This window comes from Amblyomma maculatum, chromosome 1 (assembly GCF_055883805.1).
Source record: "Amblyomma maculatum isolate TAMU_Amacu chromosome 1, ASM5588380v1, whole genome shotgun sequence".
Taxonomy (NCBI): Eukaryota; Metazoa; Arthropoda; class Arachnida; order Ixodida; family Ixodidae; genus Amblyomma; species Amblyomma maculatum.
The window spans coordinates 332,734,747-332,746,871 of record NC_139344.1 but is presented as its reverse complement, the minus strand read 5'-3'; the positions used below and the strand labels follow the sequence as shown (position 1 = coordinate 332,746,871).

At 45.7% G+C, this 12,125-nt stretch overlaps 1 protein-coding gene across 1 annotated transcript in view; it reads left to right on the top strand.

Moving 5' to 3' along the window:
* LOC146207443 (uncharacterized) overlaps positions 1–12,125 on the top strand; it is a 99,019-nt gene that overhangs the window by 66,963 nt on the left and 19,931 nt on the right. Inside the window, exons 3-6 of the mRNA XM_084576814.1 lie at positions 4,674–5,148; positions 6,424–6,450; positions 7,028–7,140; positions 11,156–11,226. Of these exons, the coding sequence (XP_084432940.1) occupies positions 4,674–5,148; positions 6,424–6,450; positions 7,028–7,140; positions 11,156–11,226 (686 nt within the window). The remainder of the gene's footprint in view (positions 1–4,673; positions 5,149–6,423; positions 6,451–7,027; positions 7,141–11,155; positions 11,227–12,125) is intronic.

Sequence of the window (12,125 nt, the reverse complement as noted above, 5' to 3'; positions counted from 1 at the left end):
CGTGTATACGCCTCCATCTCGGTCGGCCGCGAACCCGGTGACTGCCGCCAAGCGTCGCGCGCGCAGTTCGGAGCACCATATGCATGTTAAATGAGCTCTGTACTCCTAAAGGGCGTGTAACAGGCTAAAGATTGAAGTTTCTCCCTCAACACATGCAGCTTTGTAAATGAAAAATAGAACGTGAAGCAAAAGCTTACCTCATTTGCGAGTAGCGGTGATATCAGTGCCGAAGTCAACATGCAGATCTCATGATCGGAAACTGATTTATCAGCTGTCGCAGGCTGTGGTGGCGAATATGTTGATCTCGCGGTCTAATTCATGCTAGGGCGCCTACACGATGTCGCAGAACGGAATGAAACACTTCTGTAGTTTACGAACGGGTGACAGGTACCCATTATTATGCCATACTTTCGTTAAGGCGAGTAAGGAGAATTGATTATGTTGCCACACCTACACCGTGTTCATCGTTTTTCATCAACCCAGTGACCCAAAGCTCACTGGTTCGTCCCAAAAGACGTGAACGCAATTGCTCGCCTAGATGACATCGCCTTGGCGACAGCGACGTCGCGATGGATTCGCCTGACGGACATAGACGTTAATCTATGCGTAGAGGAGCGGAAGCCGTTTAGATAGGGTGCGTGACGGCGACCGGAGCGGCGCCATCGACCTGGACCCTCCGCAAATCTTTCAGATATAATTTCGTACAGCCATAACTGCACCTGTGTCTTAATTGTTTAATAGGAAGGAAGAACAACCACTTGGAAATATAATTCTGAATTCTTCTATACGGTAGTCTCAGGTACATTGTAACGTACTGCATGTCATATGAGTACATCCTTTCAGTACTGGATAAAAATATGTTTTATCAGTGTACTATGCCAAAATGTATTTCTCAAGGCATTACTGTAACGAATGTAGTCAAATAGCAAATAGAAAGAATGCAACCGCATCCTAGCAGCTTTGTTTGTTGTTGTTGTTGTTGTTGCTGATTTTTCTTTTCGTATTGCTCCGATTTCAAAAAGCTATATTGACATAGGCCCTACAATATTGAAATATATGCAAGGCGGATTACGTTTCTAAACAAAATTAACAAATAAGCTCATGGCGTGGGAAACATATCTGGTAGCCGTGCGCAGGAAACTGAAGCAAGATGGCTCCAAGGTAAAAGAAAATAGTCAGCTTGAATTTGGCAGTTACTGCATTGAAGTTGCGAATGTCCCATGCATGTGTACTATCTCTCAGAAAAAAAAAAAAAATGAAAGCTATTTGGAACACAGGAAAAAGTATACCTTTCAGTCATACTTATGAAGTAATCGTTGGTAGAAAAAGGATGGGTGTTCCCTTTTATACTGGAGCTAACTGTACCTGCTCAGAAGCGTTCCTTTGTTCTGCCCAGTCGTTTAAATGAACGACATCCTGGTTAGTGGTAGAGTAATTATTTCCGGACCCAATTAAACGCCAGAAGTAGAGCATCTTTTAGAAACGACTGAGAAAATAGCTGCGCTTTATATAATGTGCGCGAGTTCTGACGAAGGCCCAACAACGTCGAATTCAAATGTTGACACACACAAAGTTACTTCAAAGAGTGCTGCAGCTCGCGCACCATTGCGCGCTCTCAGCTTCTACAGCGCTGCACACAACTAGAACTAAAAGGAGCTCAGGGGCATATTAGCCTCTTAGGCAATTTAGCTATCATTAATGCCTACTACAGGACAAAAAAATATACTTCAAAGTCACTGCTGAGCATAAGCGTCCATCAGAAGCCTCCCGTTTAATCCCAATAATGATATCAGGTGCCTCCAGTATAATGAGCGACCGATCACGCCGTTACAGCGTTGCGCAACTTGTATTAGAAGAAGGAGCTGTGTGAAATTGAGCTGTTTGACAGCAAGAGGCGACCCATTGTTTTCTTATTTGCTATGAGAGCCTTCAAGTACGTTCAAGTCAAGGTCGCTGGGTGGTTGTTAGTACCTGATAGCAAATCAATTGCTCGTCATGGTTCCGAAATACGCCTGTTACGTAGCCCTACTATTAATTTTTACCTTTCTCGTTCTTCTGGTTGGCTCGTGGCCGTTTCATTTCTTCGCTATAGTTTACGCAACAATAACTTACAAATCATCACTTAATGAAACAAAAAAAAAAAGAAGAAAAATATGTTTACAGCGAGTGATAATGAAAGTGCAATGTTGTGTGAGGCAGACGTGGTGACATGACATGATGCCATGGACAATATGATATGACCACTTTGGATGGGTGATGTGAGCGATCACCATCAGTCATGTGACCTTGAAATGTGATGACGCCACTTCAAGCAGACGACTACAATGTCTCGTGGTGGAAGCGGGTGCAGTCTGCCGTGTAGATCTTAATTGCCTGTAAAAATATATTCAAGAAAACCGAAAACTGTGTTGAGAGCATAAGACACTTATTGGCTAACACTGACACAATGGCGTCTGAGAGGAGAATGTAGGTGAACCCACAGACGCGTTCATTGTCATTTCAATGCTCCATGTATTGACCTTCATTAAAATATCAATTTAAATATAGTCAACTTATGCTTTCTCGTTTCATCCGTACCTCCCCTTCACACTCAAAAAGTGGAAGGATGTGGAGTCCACCGTCGGTATATACTGCCGAGGTAGCGGGTTCATGTCTCGATAAGGGCAAGGCGCAAAATCTTACTCATGTGTTTGAAATAAAGACGAAGCACGTCGGATTTGAACCTCCAACACGTGTCCTCCAGCATGTGAACCTCCAGGACTCCAACACGTGTCGTATATAGTCCACGGGGTACACCTCCGAAAAAGCACCTGGTATTATAAATTTTTAAGGCAATGTATCTACAAGGAGTCATCGCAGAGGTGGTCAGGTCTCGTCAGCGATCAGATCTGTCGCTGACGAGATGTATCTACAAGGAGTCATCGCAGAGGTGGTCAGGTCTCGTCAGCGATCAGATCTGTCGCTGACGAGAGTTGCCACCGACCATGGCATCTTTGACAAATTAAGCTCACTGCACTTGCAGACACAAAGTTTCACTTGAGGCACAGAGGGTTCATTTAGCTCGTTATTACAGCAGATCGTGAGCCCCGCAGAACGTCGGTCAAAAACCATTGATGGACCTATATACGCAAGCAAGCTAACACCCGTAACGCACGTTCTGAACTGAAGCCCCTAAAAGACTTGTATCGTTCGTAAAGGGAAGGCCCTCTCATGGTCTAAAGCGTGACGCCGCGAACCTAAAGCTGCGTTTCCCCCTTTCCTGTTCCCATCCCCTTCTTCTGGAAGAAGAAAGAAGAAAGCATATTGTACTGGTTGTAGAGTCGCGGTTCACCTGTGACACCGACAGAAGAATATACCCACTGAAGCGAGGCATCCTGTATGCCCAGAAGTGCAAGCTTGTTTTAGGTATCCTCCACCCACTCTTCACGTCGCATGACCTTCGCACCGCGTCTATCCAAAGCAGCGCCAAAACAACGGCGATCGAAGACTGCTTTGCACAAGAGCGACATTTCTTTACGAGCTAAGACCGGAAGCTGTTCGAGTGCGGAATCTCCGACCGTAAATGAGGGTCCCCTCGTTAGGGGCACAAGCCTCGTAACACTTGCATTTGTCCCACCAGACGGAGAGGCAAGACTCGACGAATCAGTATTCAGCACCAACGCCTTTTAGCGACCGTGTAGGAGCGCTGTTCTCAACCGTGCTACGCCCATGATTGTCATGCGAGGCACGGCGACCTCATACACGAAAGCGCCTTCGCGTCTAACAGCTTCGTTGCGTGGTGACGCGTTTTTGCTTTATTGTTTTACTGACTCGTTCTTTTCTTTTCGGATGGGTATAGCTTCTTCTATGGCCTAACCGATACAAGAAAAAGGAAATAACTGAGGATATTATACCCGAAGATACCATGCAACGCTTCATATCAATTGGCCTCTTTCGTCATATACATTGGCGAATGACGCATTGAACGTACGATTCAGACCTTGCGACAGCCTAAATTATTCCGTTTTCCTGGCATCCATGTTAAGAGAAGAGGGGGCGAATAAAACACCGCCCATTAGAGCTTCCTGTCATTGTTTTATGACACATGGACCGTTACTTCGTGAAGAGCGATTTGAAAATAAGAATGAGTCTCCAATACTTGCCACCGAAGTCCTCGATCCAACATAAAACGTAAGCAGGTTTGTGTCTCTCCGCCTACGAATTTTTAGCATACTATGACGTGAACGACTTAAGCGGAAAATTTTGCGGCAGAAGGTATGCAAGCTTAGCATATACTAGTGTATCTGAATGTGTAGATTATTTGGAAGCAGGGAAGGGGGTTAATTGTGAAATGTAGGAGAGAAGAAATCGATAGTTTTGAAGTAAATATGAACAATACATCGGGCCAAGCAGAAGGAACATAGTAAAGATGAGAACGGCGAATATTCAGAAGCAAGCAGCATATGAGTGTGGTAGAAGGCAAGAGCTGGAGGAGCAACGTGCAGTGGGCGCAATGTACACGGCTAAAGCAATAGTATGCACTCCAGATGGCTTTCTTTTTTTCTTTTTTTGATGAACCAAACAGCTCTTTGTCCTACACGAAAGCGTTTTATCTGATGTCTGCTTGATGTTAGAACTGTGCCGACTAAAACCACAACTCCTTCCACCCTCCCCTCTTCTCTTTCTCCCTGCAGAAGAAAAAGCCGGCCGATTTCTCATCTTTCCCTTTGCCCGGATCGGGAGGTGGCGATGGAGACTTCCCGGCGGTCGTTGCGGCGGGCAGGCCCTCCGGCACCGCGACCACAACGACGTCGACGACGTCGGCGGGAAGCGGGCTCGGGGCAGGGTCGGGAGCGACGAAGGCGGCGGCCCCTTCGCGGCTAGCGGCGTCCTCCTCCCTGCCGTCGTCGACGACATGCGCGGCCGACGACTTCCTGGCCTACTCGTTCCAGCGCAAGGCGCCCTACCTGGTGTGGGACGACGACCATGAGCGGAGTGGCGGAGGACCCTGCGGCACTCGGCACCAGCAGCACCTGCGCGCCTGCAGCAGCCGACCCTGGGCGGTGCATCGGTCGCGCCGCTGCTGTCCGTGGCCTTGCGTGCTGGTCGCTGCTCTCGCATCGGGACTGCTCTGCGGAGCACTGGTGGCGCTGTGCGCCTACCTCAGTGGTCAGTGCTCTTAACTGATAATCCTCGGCGGTCAGTACTCTCAGCAGGGCAGCGAAAAGGGGGCGGGGGCGATGTCAGATAGTGGAAGGACGGGAGGGGTATGAAACGTATACGGTGTTCTTCTTGAAGGCATATTTATTCGAGCACAAAAGGGAGAGAGAAAAAGAAGGCAGTTCGGTAATTTATGGACTAGTCATCGCGCGTCATAGTTGTTTCATGGCAACATTGTACATGGCGCGTTTGACTGAATCGCGGAATCATCCTTATCGCCATCGTTAGTGCACGCCGACCACCTCCTATGTGGGCCCCCTCAGCCCATGGAGACTTACAGCCTCCCGTTACTATATTAAAACACGTACTAGGAATTTGGATGGTTGGAGCTGCATTTTGTAGAGACTTGCGTTGCTTGGATTAAAAAAAAAAAAAAAAAAAAGAACACTCTGAAGACAGACAAAAACGGTTAAACGCAACTCTCGTAAAATGCGCTCCGACATATAGAGCTGAACAGCGGCGCAAATTTGAGTGCAGCGCGACAAACGCTATACAGTAAGCGTGTCCTCTATTCAACGTTACTAAACACTCTGAGTAATGCCAGCATTTCGCACTATACCAAGCACTAGCGCTGTATAGGGCATACGTCCGGTGAATTTTTGTTCATGAAAAATATAATGAGAAGACAGATGTGCAACAACATGAGAACATAGCCGCGTAATTGGTATTCAATCCGTAGGCCATACCTGGGCCTGGCACGCTGACCGGTTCGTGTCCAACCTCATAATGACCAACCACGTACCGCTATTCGGACGAACACGATTGGCCGATGTATTTGACTGCTGACCAGAAAACTACGTCTTGCCAGCGTTCTGCAGCCATTCATTGCCGCTTGGGTGGGCAGCACGATTAACGGGTGGCGATATATTTTTTTTTTCCTTTTTTTTCTAAAGTATATCAGAATTTACTCCGCAATAGGCGACAGTCGCTTAGATAGTAAATTTAGCTTCATAATACCAATATGCTTCTTATACAAAACGTTGCGGGCTAGTTGGTTCATCGCAAGGGGGAAACAGCGGAAGCTAAACACGGACAAAAAGGGAGGACGAGCGCTGTGTGTGTCTCGTCCTCCCTTTTTGTCCGTGTTTAGCTTGCGCTGTTTCCCCCATGCTTCTTATGTTTAGATTCTTTTCCCGTATTTTGCAAATAGTTGTGTGGACGCCAAGGTACATCGTCACGCTAATTTTTTGTTTACCTTTCTCCCCTACCTGCCCTGTCCTGCAGTGATGGCCAGTCAACATATGCACCCATGTAAGTTTGAGAAAATTTTCGTCAAACATTCGTTACATTGAAGACATTAAAAGATGACCTCTCTTGCCTTCTGTTCATGCAAAAAGGCAGAAGACAACATAAAGCATGTCGCTGGAAACTAAGAGCTGTAATGGTTATGGAAACAACGTACGCGCCTAGAGAGAGAAGAAATGAAAGTGCCTAAAGGCTGGAGAACATGAGCTGTATTGGTATGGAAATAACGCACCTAGAGGGAGAAAAACGAAAGTGCCCGAAGGCTGGAGAACATATCGAGTCGATCACTCACGCCAAGCCTTTTAAAGCCACTTCTCCATCGTACACGCTCTCGGTCGCATTACCATGCAAAGAGCCCCTGTCCTCCAAGTACTGGACGTCCACCAAGCCAAGAAGCGAGACCACTCGCAGGGCCTAATTAGTCTGGCATGGACACAGTATTTCTCTCTCTTTTTCTTGCACCGCACTTGGCTTTTCACAGCCTCGCCTGCCGACGTGTATGTGCTGCGTGTGCTGCGTGTGCGGCCGAGTGAGTTTCTTCAATGGCCAATCTTTTACCGTCCCCCACTCTTTCTGCCGGCAGCCACGCGCCTCTTAGGCGCCGTCAAGGTGATCGAAGGCGACGTGTGGGACCCGAGCCTGCTCAACTCCACATCCAAGGAATTCCGACTCAAGTCGGCCAAGTACGCTAACATGGTAAGCGCCAGGACATGCCAGACAAAAGTGTGAGACAGGGCGGCGCTCCGAACAGTGCGCAACCGTCACAATTTGTGTCAATTGTCCTTTTGCAGCCTTATGCCAGCCGTGCCCGGTCTGATCACTAGAACGCGTTATGACACGAATTCTGTGATACATCTTGAGGCAACAGTCACGTATTCTCACGAGAGGACCGATGCCATGTTACCCAACGTTTTCTGATACTGCCTTTGAATCGTCTTCGCTCCTGCCGACTTAAAATAATATTTTGGCATTTCGTCTAATAGTCTTCGCGTGAAAAGAAGTAAAAATTGCGAGGGTACTTGGACTGAGCAACTCCTCACGATTACTCAATTCGGCATGTCAGATAAATATTGTTTTCAGCTTCAGGCAAATTGCTTAGTCATCACTTAATACGCTCCCAATATAGGCATGCGCGGATAATTGGGCCAGGGGGGCAAAGCAGGAAAAGGACGTTATGTTAACTCCGGGAGTGCCATCATTACATTTTCATGACAGCTTGCAAGATAAGTTACAAATTCAGCAATTTGGTCACTGCTGTCGACAAGTGCAGAACTCTGTTCAAGGGTATATTTTGTACTACGCAGCACGATGAGCTTCGGAACGATGTAGGAACGTTGCTCAAGAGTTTGTTTCATGGTAACATCGGTCATCGGGGCACCAGTTGGAACAATGTGATTTGAAAAAAAAAAAAAAAAAAAAAGTGACACCAAACTTAGTACGCCCTGTACTTCGTCTACATAGTAACAATTAGTTATCAAAGGAAGTTAACAAAATAGCAGCCACCGCGCTTTACAAAAATGTGCAGTAGGAGTGCGTGGAAGCGTGGGCCGCCGCTTTCGTGTAAGTACGTTAACACAGTGCATAGGACGTGCCTAATGAGGCGGTAATGCTAATTCGACACAACACAAGCGCATGGTCGTGATATTCTGCCGATTGTACAATTCAGCAGTGTATTCTCGCGTTACCTAAGAGGCTCATCAGGGTTCCCTGACCAAACTAGCCTAAAGACACGCAGTGACGTCATCAGGCAAGCGTCAGCTGTTGAGAACGGTCAAATGCCGGTCCGTTCGAGAGCAAGACCAGTATAAAATGTGAGGAGTACCTCGCACAGGAGAGAGGCGATTGTGGCCGCAGTGAGAGAACTCAGCAGGTCGCACGTAGTATACAGGGACAGCACTAGTTGTACAAGCATGCTTGTCCTCCGTGTAGTGAGCTATGCTGGCTTTCGCAACTCTCTACACGTATTTGTCCTTGGCACACGCAAGCAGCTCGTTGATACTGCAATTTACGTCCTTGTCTAATAATGCATGTTCCGAATCGCGCTAGACTGTTTCTCGTTAGGCCAGTTACAGCGTCGAGGCCACACCCTTTCGTTAAGAGACATAATAAATAAGCCCAGACCGGTGCAACACTGACTAATTAAAACGAATGTAGCGACAGTGGTCGAATGTGGTCGACGGAGTAGCGTCACCACAAAAAAAGAACTGTAGTATTCAGTGTCTTTAGCATGTTATAGCGAGCATTTTATAGTACATTGATAGCACTGTGCAAGTTAATGACCCCGCTGTCACTTCACTGAGGTTGGGAGGAGGAGAACGGGAATGTGGAGCCCTCAAGTACACGTTCAAAAGAAACTGTAGCTTTGAGTAGAGTGATCGACGCTGTTCAAGGAAGCATATAATATCAGAGCTAAACGTAATCGTATTGTGGAAATCTTCACCGGAAACGATTACCTAAGACTATCAAATGACTACAAATTTCACATAATTTACCATCTGCGCCTAATCTGTACGCTACGTTTCCTTTTTAGCATAACGGCATTAAAGATGAATTTTATAAGGCTTCAATAAAAGGTTTTGCAACGCTGTAAACTTGCCATGTTTTGAATTTCAGTTAGCATGTAGATTTTACGTTTATGCAGAGTAGTGTGCTATACAGAAAGCGTTTCTTTTAGTGTTACTGTGTACATAACCATGGCCGCGCATAACGGTGCTCTGTACATTTCTCTTTACGGTGAATTACTCTATCATTCGCTGACAACATTGACTGCAGATAGGCATACAAGATGAGCAGGACGTGTTATATGTTTTGTCCTATCAGTTACCGTATATAGTCAAAATGTTATAGTTTATTTTGTCACGTCACTGTGCCTGCAAGCGGTTGACTGGGCTTTTTCAAGGTCTATAATTAGCAGCTATTAGCACTTATGGCCATCCAGAAGTAGAAATAAAAAATAACTTAAGCGCAATATGGTTTGGTTTATGAAGCGTAATGTCCCGAAGCGACTCAGGCTATGAGAGGCGCCGTAGTGGAGGCCTCCGGAAATTCGACCACATGGGGTTCGTTAACGTGCACTGACATCGCACAGCACACGAACGCCTAGCTTTTCGCCTCCATCGAAAAGCGGCCGCCGAGGCCGTGATTCGATCTCGCATTAAACGTAATATGACAAATGCTTCTAATTCACTTGTAGACTACGTAATCTGTCAAAAATAAAAGTGCTTTATGGATATTGTCGCAAACTTTATGCGTGCTAGCTAAATGTTTGTGCGTCCACCACCACTGTGCGTGAGGAACGCGAGGTTGACTTTGAACTCCCCACTAATAGGCTACAAAGGCTGATGGCCCAAATGTTTTGTAAATTCTGTTTAGTTTGTGTATTTATACTATTAATTGACAAATGTACACTTATTTACTATCCTCATATTTATTTCGGGACAGCTGTACGCAAGTAACTAACGGAGTTGAAGATGCCAGCTAGTGTTCCACGAACCGGGCTTAAACGGTGGTCGTAAACTTCGTAGCCTATTTCTCCGTCAACTCAGGATAATTGCCTGGAACGCACATCAAGATACATACTCAGTCAGTCACGACATGCGCTAACGGTAAACCTATGGCGCTCCGAACAGCCGCCTAGGGGCATTACGTTCCCGCAATGTTTGCCGAACCCGAGAACGAGGCGGAAATAATTCCGTTCATTGCGATGGCGCTCATGCGCGTCCTTGAGGTACACTAAACTGCTGCCTAGCCGTGTCGTCATACAAATACAGAGCACGTGATTGCGTATTGACTGCATCTTTTATCCTCCTGTCTTTGTGTACATGAGCACACTGAAGTGGAACTGAAGGGAATGTACATTTTGACAAAGCACGAACGCCTAGATAACAAGATGCATTTACTGCACGACAGTGCGAAAGAATGGACAGCCGAACTGTACACAATCTGGAGTTGAAAAGTTTAACTTGAACAAATGAATTCGTAATCAATCGAAAATATAATTATGGAATGCGTTTCTCTGTCATCAGTAAAAAAAGAAGTATACCTTTCCTATGCAACCTTTTCTATGGAATCATTGCAGACACTTTCTTTTTTATTTTTTTTTTTTTACTCTCAGATTTCGCTTCAGTTAACCCTGCAGCTGTTAATAATACATGTAGTACCGCGCGGAAAAACAATGACAGCTGCTGAAACTTTGTTGGAGCAAATGTGAGCATATCTCTTCTCCTTTAAACTATACCGGCAATCGCTTCGCTCTAGCCGCAGAAGTCGTCTGTGTACACCGATTGAAATCGGTCGTCCTATATTCGATTAAATTATATCACCGCGGTCAAAGTTTGAAACGACATGTTCGCTTCGCGTATCAACCTATGAGTGGTCACACTTGCCACAAGCCATGGCTAACGATCGAAGGACATTCGGTACGATTCAAAAAGCAGTTACAAGCAATGCTTAAATGTTGGTCGATAAAAATCGTGCGTGTGCGAGTGCGCGTCATGTTTCCCCGCGTTGCGGCGCGTTTGGGAGAGCCGAATATCTGAGTATGATCAAGGTGCCTTAGCTCGCTACGCTCTCGACGAAGTGCCTTCATTAATGACGACCCATTTGGTCGGAAAGCGGCCTTCGCCTAATGGCTGCCACTGCCCAAAGGAAATATATATTCCAATTGAGTTCTTTACTTTTCTTCTGATTACATTTTTTTTTTTTTTTTCAGATTGAAGCGGCCTACCGGAAGTCGCCGCAGCTCAACAGCTCTCTGAGCAAAATCACAATATATGCTTTCCGGTGAGCCGTTTGCTTTTTACTTTGAGCAGTTTCATATTTCGATGTTGAACTGACCCATAAGAAACGAACTTCTTGATCCTGTGGCACAATATATGTATCAATAAGAACAGCGGCGGTTTATTTCAAGAGGGCGCGGTCAGAACAGTTGGGGACTAAGACAGTTTACGGTTAGTGGAAACTAGATACATTTTTAGATTCATTTATTACTACGATGCTCTACATAACATCCCCAGCATTAATTAGGCTGGGACAATCCATGGAACCTGGAAAACAAATAGGGGAGGGTCCAAATGAAGCCAGAATTGGTGAAGAGGTTTCTATAAGAATGTAATTCAGAATATCGAAACAGTTCTTTAAAATAAATGACTGCTCTTTAAGCAGACATCGCGGGTTGAACACTGGCTCTCTGCGCGAGTCGCGCGCGCTACACAGACACCACAAATGCTCATTGATTGAAGTGCGTTAGAGGGATTCTAGTGAATACGTTGTAGTGTGAGACGTGTAACGTGCGTTCGAGATGTGTACTGAATGTTATGTAATTATCAGTATGCCAATTACGCGTCAGACAATTGCGCGAATTGAAAGGCTGAAACAAATTGAATTAAGTGGTGTGTACGTGTGCGAGTAATAAAGTGGCATATGTAGCGCAGTATAACCTGGCCAGTGATTGGTAATTGGCAACTGTGGTCGGTAATCGGTAACTGTGGTTGGTAATTGGTAATCGGTAACCGTGACTAGTAATTAGTGATTTGTAATTGGTAATCTATTGTGATGTATAATTAGGCCTGTAACTGCTGTCACGTTCTGTTTTTAACCGCGAAGCTTAAAGGGTAAAGACAAAAATTTTCTTACTACATTTATCCTTTAGCTAGAATTATGCGTAAGACATTGGTAAACAT